The 20,850-nt window shown below is 34.3% G+C and overlaps 1 protein-coding gene and 1 pseudogene across 2 annotated transcripts; one reads left to right on the forward strand and one right to left on the reverse strand.

Annotated features, from left to right (window-relative positions):
- The first annotated feature begins 1,480 nt into the window (after nucleotides 1–1,480).
- On the forward strand, nucleotides 1,481–3,792 carry LOC147943764 (protein neprosin-like). Its single transcript, XM_087452728.1, has 7 exons — nucleotides 1,481–1,571; nucleotides 1,660–1,731; nucleotides 1,883–2,032; nucleotides 2,213–2,377; nucleotides 2,728–2,781; nucleotides 2,940–3,086; nucleotides 3,345–3,792. The coding sequence occupies exons 1-7, from the start codon at nucleotides 1,500–1,502 to the stop codon at nucleotides 3,714–3,716; spliced, it is 1,032 nt and encodes a 343-aa protein (XP_087308854.1). The 5' UTR covers nucleotides 1,481–1,499; the 3' UTR covers nucleotides 3,717–3,792.
- A 2,783-nt stretch (nucleotides 3,793–6,575) lies between these two features.
- LOC147943765 (dnaJ homolog subfamily C GRV2-like) lies at nucleotides 6,576–12,042 on the reverse strand (annotated as a pseudogene). Its single transcript, XR_015598067.1, has 17 exons — nucleotides 11,973–12,042; nucleotides 11,225–11,330; nucleotides 11,081–11,118; nucleotides 10,910–11,016; nucleotides 10,715–10,802; nucleotides 10,416–10,624; nucleotides 10,075–10,176; nucleotides 9,913–10,001; nucleotides 9,598–9,745; nucleotides 9,373–9,429; nucleotides 9,174–9,303; nucleotides 9,034–9,092; nucleotides 8,825–8,876; nucleotides 8,440–8,678; nucleotides 7,997–8,342; nucleotides 7,450–7,743; nucleotides 6,576–7,168 (listed from the first exon to the last, which is right to left on the reverse strand). The product of XR_015598067.1 is annotated as a dnaJ homolog subfamily C GRV2-like (transcript).
- Between the last annotated feature and the right edge of the window lie 8,808 nt (nucleotides 12,043–20,850).

Below are 20,850 nucleotides of genomic sequence, written 5' to 3' on the forward strand. Positions count from 1 at the left end.
TGGTTAGGTGGTTAGTGGGTATGGGACCACTAGTTGTAGTTTATTTATTATATTATATTATATTTATTATTTATTATTTAAAAAAAAAAGGTCGGTCGTTTCATCTTTCTCCATCTTCTCATAAACCATAGTATCAAACTCCAACCTCTGTGTTCTAAGCTCTTTCAGTTGTTGCTCAAATCCAGCATTCTTCGTAGCCAATGCATCTACCTCATTCAGCAAAGCTTCATCGACTCACTTGAACATATGTTCATCGTTTCGAAGCTGCCATTATCCCAATTATTAGCACCAACCAAAATCATGAGACAAGAGGATAAAAGCATAAATTTTACCTTATTTGTTGCATTAAAACTACAAAGATAGTATCTCCGGTAAGGATTCGGATCAGATTTTGAGATAAAAGCTACAACAGCTTCCCCGCACCAACATCTCTTTGGCACACCAAACACTCTTCCTCTCGCAAGAGAACTGGATGATCCGGTCGAATTGCTCATTCTGAAGCTCGAATTCGGGGGAACCTAGAAAAGAAGAAAGAAGAAGAACAATGCCAAATCGATTGTAGGGTTAGTGATTTTTGAGAATTGGGGATTTGTGGGTTCATGGGTCGTAAGAGTGTAAGGAATCAGGTCTTTATTGGTTTAATTTTGGGTTTATATGGTTTGGTCTAAGGTTCACAAGCTAAACCAATGCAATTTTAATTCAGGGTGATATAAGTGTAGAACTTTCGATTTGGGGAGAAATAGGGGTCGGTCATAGTGGACATGGATATATAGCACGTGTCCAAAGTCTAGGCTAATTATGATTATCTAATGAAACTCTAAAATAATTTAGATTTTTTTCTGGCAAAAAGATATAGGCAGAAATGTTTTTTGACTTTTCTTTCCATTTTCTTATTAATATTTCTGGTTGCAGAGAAAAACTATGAGAAATACCCTAAAATAACACTAAACCAAGTTTTATGAACAACTATAGCATACATTCCATAAATTTCCATAATAGCACTATTTAAAATATTTAAAATTAATTTTTAGTATTTGTTTTTTTATGTTTGAGTTCTCAATTTCACATTTAGGGTATAGTTTTGAGGGGTAAGATTTAGTATTTTGAATTTAGCATTTAATTTTAGAAGATTGATTAGTGCTATTTTTGGAATTTTAGAGATGTTGTGCTAAGTTTGGAACAAAAACTTATTTTGGTTCTATTTTTAAGAATCTCCCAAAAACTATTCTTATATAATTTATCAGTTTGACACTTTTAGTAAATTTGTAAAAGGTGAAGTGGTATGATTAGCAACAAATTTGTTATTGTTGACTAAAAATGATTTTTTTTTTGACAACACAAAAATAATTTTTCTTTGAATAATATTTTTTTGTATCTCACACTTTTGGTAAGTTAATAAGATGTCAAGAGAGATGGCTAACAAAAAATTTATTACCCGTTGACTCAATTAGTATATATAACAAGAACTTCTCAGTTAGATACATAAGTAAAATTTAACAATGGCTTTACATCTAGTGCTTGTTCTTTCTTTTTATATGCTTTTAACCTTGGGGGCAAATGGAATCATGGCTGTGAGATTCTATAACTTCTACTTCTTTTGTCCATTCTTTATATTGATTACTTTCAATTTGTCAAAGTAAAATTTAGTCGGTTTTACAGGATTTTGATTGTGTGGATATATACAAACAACCCGCTTTCCAACATCCACTGTTAAAAAACCACAAGATTCAGGTTTGGTGGTTAAATATTTTCAATCATATATGTATAAATATGGCTAACGATGCTTTTATTCAATGCAGAATAATTTAATATAGAAGAGCATATTTGATGCTATAATTCTATTTAGTCAACTTAATCTTGTTATTTATGTGTTATGTTATAGGAAATTTTCATTTCAAATGAAAGCCATAGAATAAAAAATAAGTATCAAATAAATGATCAAAGTTGTCCAAAAGGAATGGTACCAATTTCAAAGCAAAAAAATAGAACTGAAAGCGTTCATCTTGACACGTTGGAGTATCCTGGCCAACATGTAAATCTTCTTTTTTATCATGCTTTTATTGTAATATTTATTTCATCCTATATAATAACATTTCATAGTATTCATAGCACAAAAAATGATTATATGCAATCACGTTTTTCTTTTCGTGTTGTAATTATAATATATGTTATATTTATTTAAAGTGATCTTCCTTATTTTTGGTGTATACAGTTTGCAACAATTGAGACTGTATTGGATGGGACCATCTATCGAGGAGCAGAAGCTTATATAAGTCTTCATAATTTAACTGTACAAAATAATCAATACAGTAAAAGTCAAATTTGGTTAGAGAATGGACCTCAGGATCAACTCAATAGTATACAAGTTGGTTGGGCGGTAAGTTACTATAAAACTTATGAAATAAAATGTTTGCATTATACAAGGTCATTTGATTTAACACATGGAAATAAAACTTATAATATATATATATATATATATATATATATATATCTATATTTATATATTACATTTATATAACAAAAGTATATGTAAATATATTTGATTATGTTTATTGCCTTGTATTAAGTAAAAGATCTCTTCAGACTGTAAAATAATTATCCACAAATATAAAAATATATACTAACTTATGGTAATCCAACATTAGTAAATTCGACATGAGATGTTGGAGAGTATGATTATACTTTTGTTTAAAATAAATATTTTCATAAATTTTGAATTTTATACAGGTGCATCCAAGATTATATGGTGACAGTTTAACAAGATTTACAATATATTGGACCGTGAGTGGATTAATTATTTTCTTAACTATATTTCTTGATACATGGCAAAAAAAAAATATTTTATTATTATAAACAATCATTAAAGTCAGACCATTGGTTTTCTTTTACCTTTTTCTTACATTATTTTTAAAATTTTATTATATTTTTAATTTTATTAGGCAGATGGCTATAAAAAAACTGGATGCTATAATATAAAATGTCCTGGATTTGTTCTTGTTACTCGAGACCTTCATCTCGGAACAACGTTTGATAGATCCTCTGTTTATGGTGGTACAACTTATTATTTTCAACCAAAAAATTTTCAGGTAAAAAATTCCCTACTCTATATATAATAAAAAATTTATTTGACAAGTATGATGGAATATTTTTCTTTATGATAAATTTTTTTTTAATTTCAACTATTTTGTTCATGCTTCAAAATACTCTAATCCAACCTCTTTAATATTTCTTGATTTTTTATTTCAATGTAGTTTTTTTTAAATGTTTTTTATTCAAATCACATATATATTTCTAAATTTAAGAGATTTCATTTAATGACTTTTTTATGTTTTGATATTTAATAGGATGGCTTCACCGGAAATTGGGCATTAAAACTATTTGATGAAATAATTGGATACTGGCCAAAAGAGTTATTTACACATTTAAACAAAGGAGCTTCTTTGGTACGCTTTGGAGGGAATGTGTTTACATCTCCTAGTGGAATTAGTCCTCCAATGGGAAATGGTCATTTTCCAGTTATTGACTTTCAAAAATGTTCACAATTTTATTCTGTTAGAGTTAAGAATTTGAACTATCAAAGCGTTGATATTGAAGAAAAGAAAATAAGACGTTATGCTGATTCATACCAGTGTTATAGACTAACATATTGGGGATATGTCAAGAGCAGTGGAGTACTCTTCACTTTTGGAGGACCAGGTGGAAATTGTGGCGCTTGATGATTTATGTCCAATATATGTATCAACAAAAGCTATTTCAAATGTATGAATAATTGAATAAAAGTTAATTAAGCTATATCTTTATTGCATTTGAAAATTAGTTTAGGTATTCAAAAATATATATTTAAGGATGAAGAAAACAAAAATTTAAGTAAATTTTCAAAACACAAAAGGACTAACGAACTTTAAAACATACATTGATGTTAGAGTCGGAATCTGATGGTAACTTGACGAAAGATCAATTTTGGAGAACTAACTTTTGAATTTCATCTCTTTTGATGATCGTTTATCACACAACAAATGGAGCTTCATGTTTGACACAAAAGGTTTCATTGTCTTAAATCAGAAACAAACAAACATGACCATACACCATCTTCAACCAACTACTTTGCTTAGTCCAATCATGACCATACAGACTAACAATATAAAACTCATCATCTTCTTATTCCATGATTTGGCTTCACCTAAACCATCTTCAACCTTCTCCAAGACCTCTTTCTTCATCTTCTCATAAACCATAGTATCAAACTCCAACCTCTCTGTTCTAAGCTCTTTCAGTTGTTCCTCAAATCCAGCATTCTTCGTAGCCAAAGCATCTTCCTCATTCAGCAAAGCTTCATCGACTCACTTGAACATATGTTCATCGTTTAGAAGCTGCCATTATCCCAATTATTAGCACCAACCAAAATCATGAGACAAGAGGATAAAAGCATAAATTTTACCTTATTTGTTGCAGCAAAACTACAAAGATAGTATCTCCGGTAAGGATTCAGATCAGATTTTGAGATAAAAGCTACAACAGCTTCCCCGCACCAACATCTCTTTGGCACACCAAACACTCTTCCTCTCGCAAGAGAACTGGATGATCCGGTCGAATTGCTCATTCTGAAGCTCGAATTTGGGGGAACCTAGAAAAGAAGAAAGAAGAAGAACAATGCCAAATCGATTGTAGGGTTAGTGATTTTTGAGAATTGGGGATTTGTGAGTTCATGGGTCGTAACAGTGTAAGGAATCAGGTCTTTATTGGTTTAATTTCGGGTTTATATGGTTTGGTCTAGGGTTCACAAGCTAAACCAATGCAATTTTAATTCGGGGTGATATAAGTGTAGAACTTTCGATTTGGGGAGAAATAGGGGTCGGTCATAGTGGACATGGATATATAGCACGTGTCCAAAGTCTAGGCTCGATCCAGCAAGATATGATAGTTCTTGGGGGAAATAGCTCGTTTTCCCATATAAAGAACATACTATAAAATACAATGCAACAGCAAATGAGGAACTTTTTCATTTTCAGTCTTCAACTCAGAATACTCAAGAGAGGCAAACAAACCGAGTATTTGACTCCATGGAGGATGAGTTTGATGGGTACAACCCAATGGACCATAAGTATAATACATTGCTTAGAAAGATTAGAGTTAAAAAACACAAATAAATTGGATACTTATCTAAGGGAAGAATTTGAAAATCTAGAATTGATGATGGGAATTGAGTATGATGTACTTTCTTGGTGGAAAGTCAACATTGCCAAGTATCCTATTTTTTCTCAGATGCTTGGAGATTTATTTGTTATGCAGGTGTCTTCAGCTGCTTCTGAAAATGGTTTTAGCACTAGTGGAAGGATAATAAACCCATATCGAATTTGTCTCACACAATATATGGTGGAGATTTTGATGTGTATGAAAAAGTGGCTCAAGCAAAACATTAAGTTTAAAGAAATTGTGCTTACAAATGCACAGATTCTTGCTGACTTTGAGTTTGAGGATGAGCTTAAAAGAGGTTTGTTTCTTATAGTGCTTACAATCTGAAATTTTTTAGTGTTAATTCAAAAACTTATCTCTCAAGATTTGTAATTGTCTTTTTCAGAGTTTGAAACATCATCATAAGAATCTTAAGTGGTTACATCACATAGTGAAGATGCAAAAGAGGAATGAGGAACCAAAGAAAATTGTTTTAGAAGATGTCTACTTGAAGTTGTCTTTATTTTGGAATACTTGAATTTCTCTATTGTTTGTAAAATGTTTTGGAAGACTTGAATATCTCTTTTTTTTTTTTTCTTAACATTGAGTTTAAGTGTTTAACTTTCAGGTTTAGTGTTTAACATTCACTTTAGGTGTATAAACTCGATCCGGTTCAGATCGGGTTTTCAAAAATCCGATCAGGTTCATCGAGTTTCAAGTCTGTAATGTATACCCAAACTATACCCAAATCCGAAGGAACCCATTCCGAACTCGATCCGATAGTATATAAAACATGATCGAGTTATATAGGTGTAATCCCGAAAACCCGAAGACGATCAGGTTCGGGAACCCGAATGCCCAGGACTAGGGGAGCTGTATATTTAATAAAGTTTTTTTGTATACAACCATATACAAAAAGTTATTAATTAAGAATTAAAAATTTATAATTATATGTTAGTTTGAGTTTACAAATGAGATGGTTAGAATTTAGATTTTACAATTATAATGAAATCATGACGGTTTGGGTTTACAAATGAGGTGGCTAAAGTATAGATTTTACAATTAGAATGAAATTATATATCGGTTTGGGTTTACAAATGAGATGATTAGAATTAAAATTTTATAATTAAAATGAAATTATATGTCAGTTTGGATTTACAAATGAGGTAATTAAAATTAGATTTTAAGACTAAAATGAAATTATATATCAGTTTGGTTTATAAAAAAACGGTTAAATTTTTACTTAATTTTTTTTTGACAATGAGTTTTTTACTTTATTGTATACAAATTTTGTTTCCTTTATTTATAAAGTGGTGAATAAAAAGCTTCACCACTAAGGGTGAAGCCAAGTACTATCATATTAATTTATAGACAACAAAAATTATAGAATGTACTAATAAGAATAAAACAAAAATTAATCCCTTCTATTATGTGAGTGGAAACAAAACTTCGACGCTTGTAATATTTTATATAATCCCTATGGGACAGACATGCTAATTTCTTTGATATCTCTACACATGCACAGGGTCCATACAGTTACGTGAAGAGCAGTCAATCCTAAATGGAGGTGATCAATCAGAGAACACTGTTCCTTCTTCGTCCCCTCAGATAATGGCTGATGATCGGAATCTGCTTCAATCAATGACAGTTATGCGACGCTACTTTGAAGTTCTGGAGCATCCTTAGAAGAACTGCGGCCTTCGATCAAATTTTTGTCCTCAGAAACAGAGGGCAACTCAGTATGCCACTAATGATGATATAAAGTCAATTAGAGCATTGCAGAATGCTTCTGGTTCACTGATCTCTGAGTCGGGTTGATCATTATAGTTTATAGACCTTCAAGTAAGCATTGCGAATGAAGACCTCTTTTGACAGGGCGTCATATGAAAAAGATTGCAGTTTCCAAATCGTATAAACCATAGGGCACTGGTAGGCGCGTTGTTCATAGTCTGTGATCGTATAAAAGCTCTGATCAAGTTGCAGAGTTCCAGATAATCTGTGAAACAAAAATTTGATACAATTATAGTCTATGCACCAAAATCTTAACATGTTTTAAACATTCTATGAAGTGTTCATCAAGAGTTAGTATGTAGAGATATATCTTAAGAAATGGAAATTCTGCAATATGATCGAATCAAAACATATCTTTCTTATGAGATATCCAAAAACACAAGAACAACAAACATGGAAACGTGAATTCTGACGATCTTTATGCAACATTCATTCAATATTCTTCAGCTGCTCAGACAAACAAATCAGTAAAAGATAAATGTTTACCTCTGGTGTCTCCAAACTTGTGTTAGTTTGGATAACAAATCCTTGGCAACTTCATCTTTCAACAAACTAGCAAGTTTTGGAGTCAGTGATGCTATGAGAACATCAGCCGTAGCAGCATTGTAAGGAGTCAAACTCTCATCTCTACTCAGTCCAATAAGCCTTGATAGGGCTTGTGATGCTTGTAAGGCATGCTCATTCTTGGCCATTTGAATGCTAACTCCAACGCCATGAGACTCGACAGAATTAGATTCCTCTGCAGTCGAGTCATACTGTAGTAATAACGGGAGAATATACCTGATCAACCAGACACACAAATCGAAAAAATCACAGCCATTAGTTATACTTGTCACGACTCATGAGCAAAGGTCCAAATGAGTGTAACAATTAACAAAGATATAAAGTTCACGTGAATATTGAATCCCCATGCCTTCATAATGATTATACATGGAATTTTACATGCATGGACAATATAGAGCCACCAAGATTCTGTCTTGTGATTGAACAAGAACATATTAACAGTGACAAACAGAACAAGAATATAGCTCACCATAAAGCACCGGCCTTTAGCACACCATGCTGAAGTTCAAGGAAGACAGAAACCTTGGCAATAGTCTGGAGAGCAGCATCAACGGCTGCAGGCACAAGTTCTAACTCCGTACAGTGCACAATGTCTTCAATCAGACTGGGTAACTCTAGAAAATCTAGCCCTTGCATTCTCAGACTGACTTATTACAGAAAGTGTACGCATTACATTTGTGACAATGATTGCAGCTGGTTCGTGTTGTGAAGTTGTTGGCTGAACCACACACATGCAGCGGGAAAGAAGAGTCGATAGAAGCTGCACACCACCATCTCTCACTAGTTCTTCACCATTCAATGAAGAGGCAGCACAGCTACACAGCAGATAAGAGGGAGGAAATAACTAGATAACATTGAAGGAATGGAAATAAATAAAATTAGAATTGCAGTTTTAGCAAGAGAAATAAGTACGTTAAAGAAACAAGCTCAGATGCTGCAACAAGAAGAGGGGATCTATCATTAGATAGAAAGTTGTTGTCATCCGTGTCCACGGTGACTGCATCAAGTAACATATTTGAATGGCTGTAACACGTGTCCATAACGTCGATATAAGATGCACTGCGCTTTCAGAGGAAAGCATGACTTTTGGGATGTTAAGCATGATAATATGAAATGTCTTAGCCAGACGCACACATATAATAACCATAAACCTTAAACGCAATTTCTTCCAGTCTGACAATCCTAAAGCCCTACTCTTCGTTGTCCAGTCAATATCCTTTTTGGAACATAAACTTTAAGGGAATAGGAGTCCTCTCCGACTTTTCATGAACAGTCAGCAAATCTACAGCTAGGGCACAACCACCGACCATAACACAACCTTCGACATTTAACAAGACCTTAACTAGAGCCTGCATGTACGAGATTAAAAAAGTAAGCAACCAAGCATGAAAAGAATATTATCAGAATGTTTTGTAAGTGACGACGTAATGCATACATCAAAACTTAATGAGAATAAGCGAGGAATAAAAAGAGTAAGAAAGCAATATTTCGAATAGTTCATGATACCTTCAGGAGAAGAAGCAGGCGATGCCTCAAAGCTCTATCATTTGCCCTATCTGTCAGTACTGTAATGTGCAGTGCCTTCACAAGGACCTATTGTGTTGTAGTGTTGCTCGTAGACATTGTAGAAGCCCCAGCAGTAGTACTGTCACCACCTGGAAAAGCAGAAGCCTGTTGATTCAAAGTTTCAGAAGAATAATCTGCGGCAGGCCTTTGAAAGTTATCGGGTACACTAGAAGCATTTGTAGAAGCATTTGCAGTCATCTGTTTTGCTGCCTTGCTGATCTCAACATTATTACCAAGGGGAAGGAAAATCTTGAGCACCTATTCCTTTAGCTATGTGACCTCTTCTCTGCTGAAGTAATCTTTTCTGCCGTCTCCTTGTTGACGAACCTTCTTGATCTGTATCATCGAGAACATCATCGGGACGTGTATGCAAATATGCAACAAGCAAAGGTGGCAGAACTCGAGACAGTAGATCCAAACAAGCCAAGGTGGCAGAACTCGAGACAGTAGATCCAAAGCTGGTTGGTAAGAATCTGCCCGGAGTGCCACAAGCTGCCTACTTACCTCGCGGTGCTCACTGGCAGGAAGGGAAAATGCACTCAATAAATGTCTCAACAAAGAAGCACCATCACGCAAAGCAGCATCACGCATTGACTCTGCAGCAATTGCATCTTCTTCAGCTATTGTACGCATTATAACAGCAATGATTTCCCTAAAACTTTCCGCAGAATGTGCAAAGATTGAAAATAAACGACGTCGTAGGGCATTGTCCCCACATCATATATTCCCCATATATTAGCATACCCATCTCAAATAGATTTTGCGGTGCAATCAAAGCAAAGTATTAATACATGATAATGTTTAGGACAAACATATCACGTTCTAAAAATCACGAGTATACGTACTTCAGTTTGCAAAGTATCGAGAATCGCTGCAAGTAGGTTGTCTCGGGATATGCTCGCATAGACCTAAAATACGTGTCACAGAGGTTAGCTAATTATCATGAATAAATATATAACATAGAAGCAGAGAAAAACTCACATGAACTGGACAACCATCACTGAATTCAATAGCAAACATTTGGGGCTCCTCAGCGAACCGAACAAGTGAACTTACCGAAGATAGAGGACGAAAGATGACAACCTGCACACATCTTAGCAGTATTCTCAGTATTTGACAGAACAAGACCAAACTAGACAAGTAGAAAGTAAAAGCTTACTTCCTACTCATTTTCAGTCTTACTTTATCATCCCAAATAGTGTAAATTATTTGACTTAAGTTCAATTTATGGCACGGCCATATCATGGGAAAATATTTTCTGTTAGAACTCTGAAAAAAAAAAAAAAAAGCAATAGAACAAAGAATACGTATTGCCAACTTACTTCATAGTTATCTATTCGTCTCTCAACAAGGAAGGCCTTAGTAAGAATTAGCTGAAGGGCTACAGCATCCCCATGCTTACCAAGTCCTCCTTTAGGGCCAATTTCCAAGCTTAGTCCAGACATGTTTAGAGTTCCATGAGCAGCACATCTTAATCTAGTAACAGACCACCACCCATTAGGAGTTTCTTCAGCTCCAACTGCTTCTTTAGCTGCGTAGTCAATAGTGGGCATAAAAAAGAGAAAGAAATGACAACAAAGTGAACTAGACAAGACACCTAATTAAGAGGAGTTGTAAGTACCCCTTCGTGTCATATACTCCAAAACTGTCAGCAACTGTGAATCATCGACTGACAAGAATACCCCACCCATGGACTTTGCAGTCTTAGCCTGCAAATGATATTTGCGATAATCAAGCTTACTTCAGAAAGTCTCAGCAAAATTAAGAATAAGTTAGCAACAACTTCTCAACTAATGTCCAGGCATCTCATTAATACCAAACTTGCGACAATGGAAGAATTTGTTGTCCCGGGGGCAGCTCTAAAAGCTTTTGACTTTCTCCCATACATGAGACATAGAATAAACCCAGCGGAGTCCGTCGATCACCTGACACACCTGCAGTCTTCTCATACTGACTAAGTTCCTTAGGAGTACTCTCAGGTACATACCTGACACTGCAGCAGCCTTACACACAACACTCGTACTCCTGTAGATTAACAAACTTTAATGAACACCCAGAAATAATAAGATCATTTCAATTCAATCCACATTTAACTTCTTTGCAAAAGTTTTAATCAATTCCACAAAATAACCTGGAGGTGGTTGTTGCTTCAAGAGCAGAGACAGGACGTAATAGTTTACTATTCTGAATTCTCAAACTAATTCCAGAGCTACGAACAGAAACCAACTTGGGAGAATCTGAACAAAAATAATGAATCAGCAAAAGAGACTCCAGAAATCTGAATCAAGAGAAGTTATGATGATTATATAGAAGATTACCCAAAAGAGTATGAGCTCTGCTCCTCGTAGCAGGATACCCAAGAAGTGTTGATTCTGCATTGACTTAATTTGCCGACTGTCGGCAAAAACCTAGAAATGGAGGCCATTTTTGTGATCGAGAGAGGGTTTTAGGATGTTGGGTGAATCAGAAAATATGAAATAGAGACATCTCCAAATAAGGAGGAGGTAACAAGGGTTCTGTGGGAGAGGAGAGCCACACATTCTCCTGCCCCCTTTCTTCTACAATCCTATCTGAAAAATATCTCAACATTTTTGGGTCGATTCTTAGAAATTTCAACTCTCACTTCCACGATATGTTTTAAACTCTAGAATTAAAAACCATTAATTTCTAGTTTTTTCATTAAATAACTTCCATGATATGTTATTACAATAGATTTTCATGGAATTAAAAAGAAGGACAGGTTTTTCTATATGGCTTCTGCTGTGAGGGAATTCAAAGTGGACTCCTGCAGACGGGACAAGAGTATTTGTGTTTACTCCAACTGCTGATACACCGCAGATGGAAGGCGTGGCGGCAACTGATGCGCCCAAGCTGATCACCTCTCGGGTTGATATTCTCCAGACAGATGGCGCATTCTTCAGACAGATCACCACCGAAGTCTTCGGACATAACAGCCTCCAACTCAGCCCTTGTGTCTCAGAAGATCTTCATCGATCTCCTGACGATTCGAGTTACCAAATTCCGTATCTGAAATTGTAAAATACCCGAACGGGGTCTAAATCTCTAAATCCGAAAACCCGAATCCGAACCTGATCCGAACCAAAATCCGAACGGATATCCGAATATACCAACATTATTAATATATAGTAGTAATATATTAGTAATATTTATAATTTTAATAATATAAGTGTTCAAAATTTTCAGATTTTTAGATATTTTCAATAATTTGAATTATTTAAACTGTTTATTAGTAAATTTGGGTAGAAAATACTCAAAATTTTTAGATATATTGCGTATTATTGAATATTTTAGACTAAATTAGATACTAAAATTTTGAGTTTTGTGAACTTTGGGTAATTCGAATCCGAACCTGAAATACCTGAACCGAACCCGATCCAAACCCGAAGTCTAGAAATACCCAAACAGATCCTATACCTCTAAACCCGAAAACCCGAAAACCCGAAATACCCGAACCGAACCCGAACGGGTACCCGAATGCCCAGGCCTAATTAAGCATCTCATACTACTTAATAGGCCTGGGCATTAGAGTAGCCATTCGGGTACGGATCGGGTTCGGATCGGTTTCGAGTTTTCGGATTTAAATGTATAGAACTCGTCCGGGTATTTCTAGGTTTCGGGTTCGGATCGGCTTCGGTTTGGGTATTTCGGGTTCGGATTCGGATTACCCGAAGTTCACAAAACTCAAAATTTTAGTATCTAATTTAGTCTATATTATTCAATAATACGCAATATATCTGAAAATTTAGAGTATTTTTAACTCAAGTTTACTAATAAACAGTTTAAATAATTCAAATTATCAAAAATATCTAAAAATCTGAATATTTTGGACACTTTTATTATTAAAATTATAAATATTACTAATATATTACTACTATATATTAATAATATGGATATATTTGGATACCCGTTCGGATTTCGGTTTGGATCGGATTCGGGTTCGGGTTTTCGGATTTAGAGATTTAGGACCCGTTCGGGTATTTTACAATTTCGAATACGGGTTCGAATCGAGTTTTTCGGATCGGGTTCGGATCGGATCTTCGGATCCGGGTATTTTGCCTAGGCTAGTACTTAATTAACCAACCCAATCCACAACTCATCATTAAACCAGCAATAACCATTAAGCACAACGGAAACATACCAATAATACAAATCTAATACATCATCAATACAATAACACTCCTAAACATTATATCCAACAACCTAGCATAACTCTATCCAAAGTTCTAACATAAACAATATAACCAACAACACACAAACGAGACCCTAGATCATCCTCTCCTCCTCTTCGCCATGATTCCACGTCACATACTTGCACACCACAAACAAAAATCGAGATGCGTAAGTATTAACAATAATACTTAGTGAGGCAATCCTCCCATCTACTAGGCTATACACACAAACAACTGAGAACCAATGTTCAACAAATAACAACCAAACACAAACAAACCAGGGATAACGAACATCAACCGATGCTGAACAGGTTGGTGTCGACACTACCTAAGTGTCGATCGACACTCCTCACTTGGTGTCGATCGACACCGTCTCTGCAATACAATTTGCACGAAGTCGAAAATCGAAGAACCGCTTCCCAAATCCTCCAAATCGTCCGAAACTCTTCCAAAAGCCCTGAGAACACATGGGAACCACATCCCAACCACAAACATACAAGGAAACACCACAAACAACAACAATACAAGCAAAACAGAGAATTCTCAGTCTTAGCTTAGCCATGGTCATACACTCACCTCTTTTGCAGGAGATTTGATTGAAAAACGGTGGAAACAACTCCTCAAGAAGCTTCTCCTTCGTTCCCAGCAACAACCTCACCTTCCACAGAAACAGATCTCACCAAAAACCACCAAGAACAAGCCAAAATCTCACAAGAACACTCTCAAACACTTTCTCTCCTTTTTCTCTCTTTTTCTCATTCAACGGCAACCAAGACATGAAACCCTCGACTTAAGTCGATTCTCCCCTTATATATATCCGGTGTAGGCAAACCAATTAACCCAAACCAACCCAAAATCGCGTAATAATATTAATCTGGTCGAACCAGAAAAGCTGGTATCGATCGACACTCCCATGGTGTCGATCGACACCCACCCCAAAATCACCAAATTTGGTTCGCGAGTGTTACAATTCTCCCCTACTAATATGGATATGTCCTCGAATCCCGCAACGTCGTCCCTCCAAGGACTCCCGTGCAACCGTCACCACAGCCCGCACATCCACGTGACCAAACGGCCACACAACCCTGACCCCACTAGTCAGCACAACACAAAAACACGAGATCAATCCCGACCTCCGAGGTCTACATCCATTCACTACGCTCATAACCACGTTCTAGACATTGTTTGCTCTCACACTCACACGTTCTCAGGTCGCAACCTTCGAACTGTACCGCCTACACTCTCAGACCGTCGTTCTCGAGCCATACCGTCTCACTCTTGGATCGTCACCCTCGCGATCTCGGTACCAGGGGAACTACTCATCCCCTCTGGGGAACTAATCATCCCCTAGAAGAACTAATCATCTCCTCTGCCGCTCTCAGGGTCGCAACCCGTCAAGCCCGCGGTGCACCAGGGGAACTAATCATCCTCTTAGGAGAACTAATCATCTCCCCAGGAGAACTAATCATCTCCTCCAGAGAACTAATCATCTCCCCAGAATAACTAATCATCTCCTAATGAGCAAACAAGTCCTAACGTCTATAAGCATCTCCTGACCGGAACTACCTCCTGTGGTTCGCTTAAGACATCGCAATGTCCTACCAACCACTATATTCCCTCACTGGAATAACACCACCACCATAACCACTCTTCAGGCCAACTCTAAAACATCTCAACCAATCGGGTGTTTACACACGCCCTTTCCAAGATAGACAAGTTCTAACTATTCATAGAACTTTCTATTTATTTGCAAACGCACTTTCCATAAATAGGCAAGGTTTAACTATTCATAAAACTTCCCATTTTTAGAATCCGCTATTCTCTTAGTACCGTGACCTCACCAATCAAAAATCTTTGAGAACTGATCATCTCATCTGTGACCACTCTTCAGGTCAACCTCTGAACATTCCCGCCACTCTAGGCATTCCACACCTACTTTCCAAAAATAGACAAGTCCTAACTATTCATAGAACCTCCTATTTATGGAAACTTTCCTCGACTGAATCTTTCTATTTTTCTCTTGCAACAACACTTCCCATAAATAGCAATACTCTAGTTCCCTAAACACTTTCCATATTTAGTAACCTTCTATTTATGGAAACTTTCCATTTATAGAACTCCCGAGCGATTTTCTTTTTCCACAAGATCCACAAATGACAAAAACCAAAGAACTCCATTTTTAGTAAAACCTCAAATGCAATAATCATTTACAACTCCAAACGAAAATACATAACTGAAATAAAAAGAAACAGAAACCAAACTAAATTCCCAGATTAGTGCGCGGCCCTTCCTTCGGCTGCACCCCTCCCACTGTCAATTGCTGCAACCTTGGAAACTGAGGCCTGATATATCCCACCTCCTTGCAGTAGAAGCACACTCGAATGTTCCCTTGCGTCCCGTTCCTCTTGGGACAGCTTGCCAACATGTGATCCGTGCTCCCGCACCCATAACATCTCTAATCGCCTTGGTTTGTCACCGACGTGTCCTCCCGCTTCCTCTTATGCCTTTGCTCCGACCTGTTACCCTTGCTCGGAATGCTCTGCTCTAATGTCTCCTCTGTCTGAACCGCTGTACTGACCACCACTACATGTGACCTCAAGTCATCCTCTATCTCAGCTGTAGTCTCCACTAGCTCCGCCCTCGTAGCGTAACTCCTCCCTCTGCAATGGACCCTCAAGTCCTTACGAAGCGCCCTCATGAACCTCCTGATCTGAGCCACCTCGTACTCCATCGCCCGACCCCCATAAGACAAAAGTCGACTGAACTCCAGGTCCAGCTCCCGCACTGACCGAGTCCCCTAAGAAAACTGAAGGAACTGCACCTTCAATCGGTCTAACGCCTCTCTCGGAAAATACTTGCGGTTGAACTCCTCCACAAAATCAGCCTAAGTCATCTCCCTCTGCACTCTCCTAGCAGCCACTGATCTCCACCACACTTGGACATCACCAATCAGATTGTTGACCCATATGTCCACCCAAAACTCCTCAGGACATCTGAGTGTCTGGAAATTACGTTCCACACTCGTCCTCCATGCATCTGCATCAGTAGGGTCTATACCACCCAAAAACCGCGCAGGATCAAGATTATCCATCTCCCTTAGACAAATAACAAGCATGAGCTCTCACATCCGCATCCACTGGCTGCTGCTTCTCTGCCACCATTGGTGGCACTACGTGAGTCTGAGCCGGACCCACTCCTGGTATCCGCTCCAACAGATGTGTTAACGAGCCCGCCAGGTCCATACCTCCTACAGGGGCTCCACCTGCTGGGATTCCCACACCCGAATCATTTTAGTCTCCTTTATAGTATGGCTCTGAACCATTGCCCAATTTTTTAGACGATGTGGGATATTGTAACTGTATTTTTTTTATTCATCTATTGAGTAATATATGTTCGTTTTTAAAAATTTGTATTACATCATATGCAGGAAAAAATCACAGTTTTTATTAAGTAAATGTATTATAGAATAATTCAAGATAATTCAAATAAAAATGAAAAGAAATCATATATTTATGTTTGAATGAGGTAGAAAGATTTCCTCATTTTTTAAAATCTTACCTATAATTAATTTTGAAAATTTTGGTAACTAATATAAAAATCAATGCATTGAATGCTAATAGTTTCCTAAATGTTTTTTTTGTCAAAAGTTGCTGCAAAAATACTGGTATAGATTTTCTACTTAATTACATTAACATGTCGTTATATTTAAAAAAACAATTAACTGAATAATAATAAAATATGTCATCATTTCTCACACAAATTTAAATATCACATATTAAAACTAATTACATATTATTTTAAGGCAAAATTTCACTAAAATTTACTTACAAATATACAAGTCAAAGTTATATTATTTTTAAAAATCAATATATATAAAATATTCTAAAAAGACTATGAAAACATATCAATTAACATAAATTTAATAAAAATAAAGAACATATAACTTATTAACATAATCATATAAAAACGAAATGTTATTTTTTATGTTAGTATTATTACCATAATACTTTAAATAACAAGCTTTCAATAGTTATTATAATGAGAATTTGTTAAAAATACCCCTTTTGATATACCCCTTTTCAAAAATACCCTCTTTTCTGGCCATTTTTGTTTTTGCCCTCTTTTAATTTTGAATGACCATTTTACCCTTAGATGAAAATTATTTTATTCAATAAAAAGAAAAACAAAATTTTCCCGCCAAAAAATTTCCGACATATTTTCCCGCCAAAAAATTTTTAAAAAAATTTTTGGAAAAAATTTTGATAAAAAATTTCGACAAAAAAAATTTCCCACCAAAATTTTTCCTGCCAAAAAAAATTTACAAGGTTTTTAAAAGGTTTTATAAGGTTTCTACCTTATAAAAGCCTTATAAACACCTTGTAAAGGCTTTTACAAGATATTTTAAAGAGTTTTAAAAGGTTTTTTAAACAACTTGTAAACGCTTTTACAAGATTTTTAAAAGGTTTTTAAAAGGTTTTAAAAGGTTTTTAAAAGATTCTCAAATAGTTTTTAAAAAGATTTTTAAAATGTTTTTAAACATCTTGTAAACGCTTTTACAATGTTTTTAAAAACCTTGTAAAAGTTTTTATAAGATTTTTAAAAGGGTTTAAAAGGTTTTAAACACCTTGTAAATGCTTTTAAAAAGTTTTTAAAAGCGTTTACAAGGTGTTTAAAAACCTTTTAAAAGCATTTACAAGCTTTTTAAAAGCATTTACAAAGTTTTTAAAAGCGTTTACAATGTGTTTAAAAACCTTTTAAAAACCTTGTAAACGCTTTTAAAAGCGTTTACAATATTTTTAAAAGGTATAAATTTTAATATTTTTGGCGGGAAATTTTTTTTTTTGGCGGGAAAAATTTTCGATTTTTGGCGGGAAAAAAAAAAATTTGTCGGGAAACTTTTTTGGCGGGAAAATATTTTCGATTTTGATGACTGTACATTCTTGCTGTCACTCAAAAAGGGTAATTTGGTCATTTTGTATATAAAGAGGGGTAGTTTTAAAAATGGTCAACATGAAAGGGTATTTTTAAAAAGGAGTATAGAAAAAAGGGTATTTTTGAGAATGCCCCTATTATAATTTATTATAAAAAGAAGTATATTATCCCTGAATTATTTCTAATTCATTAAAAGAAATTTAATTCCCAATAAATTTAAATTTATATATATTCATAAGTAAATATAAAAATGACAACAAATTAGGGGATATCATGATGTGTTATTATTTATATATATATATATATATATATCTCAATATTTAGTGTGATTATTCATTAAAATGGAAATATTGATAACCAAATATGAATATACGTTCTAATTGTATATTCATCTATGTGTTATTGAAAAGTAATGAGAAAATAACCCTTAATAACTTATCATTATAAATAAACTTAGTACCCAAAAAAATCATAATATATTTAAAATGAGTGATTATTAGATTATGCAAAATTGTTATAGTTACTCGATAAACCGTAAATATAAATTTGATTTTTAAAACACACAAAAATATATATTGCCAAAAATTGTAACATTTTATACATTTTTTCTTTACCACGCTCACATATTTCACGAGTGAAATGTATTCTTACACGAATATGCTTTATTTTGGAATTTCATTAATTTTTTCATAATGGTTTTGTTTGGTAATAATCCGTCATTTATAGAACATATTAACAAACCAATTAACTCAAAAGATTTAAATAGCTTAATCAGAAATATTAAATCAATAAATTAGATTATCTTCAGAAATTTTAGTTTAGAATCTGATTGTTACTAACATATAATAAAATTAAATAATTAAACTACCGAGTAATTTAGTATATGTTGTTATGGTTACATAAGAAACATGTAAAATTGTTATGATTACAAAATAAAACATAAGAAGATATGAATTTAATTTTTAAACCACACAAAAGATATGTTGCAATAAATAGAAATATTTTATCAATATTTTCTCTACCATAAAACCCCTTACACATTCAAAGATTTTACGGGTGAAACGTATATTTTACACATAAAAATGCAGTTTTGAATAAAAAATAAAATACTTTAGTTACATATTATGTTTAACACAAATATATATTAGTTTTACGATAATAATTTTACTTATAATAATTTTCTTTAAATCAATTTATCCCGCACATATATATTGTGGATTGTTACCTTGTGAGAATTATTAGAGATGAGCTCCAACAAGATTGCAAATTCAAAAATAGACAAACAACACTAAATTTATACTATTTTACTAAATTGTTTTAGATATATATATATATATATATATATATATATATATTAGTTTATATCATTATTAATTTATGATACTGATAGGACCATGTTTTTATATAGGATTTTTTTTTTAAAGTATTATCTTAATAGTTTATCGAATTATGTTATTTTACATACCGGTCTTACTTGAGACCAGAAGAAATTATTAATTTAAAGAAAGTATTAATTTACAGAGGTTCTACTATATTGATACATACATAGTTTCCAAAAAAAAAAAAATACAGTATATTGATACACAGGTTACATAAACTCGGGAAACCCGCTAATTCATGCCCCACAGATTTGTTATATTAAATTCATACCTTAACTATATGGCTGTGTTAAAACCCCTGTTTTAGAAATCGCTAGGCGCTAGTCGGGCGATCGAGATGGACCTAGCGTCTAGCGAGAAAATTGGAGATTAAACGGAGATTAATGAAAGACTAGTTTTAGAGTTATTTTATTAAATTAATAATAAAATTAAAATACATTATACTAAATATATGTATAATTATGTTTATGTTAAAAGAAAAATATAAAACTATAGAATTATCTTTAAAATTATTATTTTAATTAAACGTTTATACATTAGTTATTGTAAAACGTCATAAAATTTTAATTTTAATGTTTAAATAAGAAAAATATATATGTTTGATTTATATTTAGTTCCAAAAATAATCGATATACACAAAATTAAGCAGAAAATAATCGGATTAGACAGATTATAATCAAATTAGACAGACATAATTGGATAATCAATGCTAGACAGAGATTAGTCATCAATAGAGACGGAGACAGTGGACCTAGCAATTTTACGGACGTAATTGGTGCTAGGCGGAAATTTTTAAAACAGGGGCTAAAACATACCTCCACTCTTTATTTATTCAATTAACTTATCTAATCTCAAATTTTTGTGCTAAATCATACTTAGAGACTAACATTGTTACTTTGCCGTGAAATGTTGATAACATGGAATCCACGTCGGCGTCGTTCATCATCTTCTTTATCTCGCTTCGTTTATGCATGTATTGTCATATGCATATATTGTCATGGTTTCCTTCTGTTTGTATTAAGCTTGTAATGACATAACATTAATATTAAGAATAGTTTAAGAAAAAAAAGCATGACAATATGCATATATTAAGCTTGTCATATGCATATATTGTCATGGTTTCCTTTATCTACTTGTCTTGGTGGTGGCTGAAGTCTAGATTCCCCCAAATTTTCCCAAAAATACATTCCATTCACTCCCATTAGTGTCTCACTATATTGCTTAACCCATATTGTAGTCAAATACCAATCTAAGAC

Source organism: Camelina sativa, chromosome 5 (assembly GCF_030686135.1).
Source record: "Camelina sativa cultivar CO46 ecotype springtype chromosome 5, ASM3068613v1".
In the NCBI taxonomy this organism is placed as follows: domain Eukaryota; kingdom Viridiplantae; phylum Streptophyta; class Magnoliopsida; order Brassicales; family Brassicaceae; genus Camelina; species Camelina sativa.

Coding starts and splice junctions, on each gene's coding strand:
- LOC147943764 (XM_087452728.1), top strand. CDS start 1,500: ATGGCTTTACATCTAGTGCTTGTTCTTTCTTTTTATATGCTTTTAACC. Junction 1,732..1,882: donor TAAAAAACCACAAGATTCAG/GTTTGGTGGTTA, acceptor GTTATGTTATAG/GAAATTTTCATTTCAAATGA. Junction 2,378..2,727: donor GTATACAAGTTGGTTGGGCG/GTAAGTTACTAT, acceptor AATTTTATACAG/GTGCATCCAAGATTATATGG.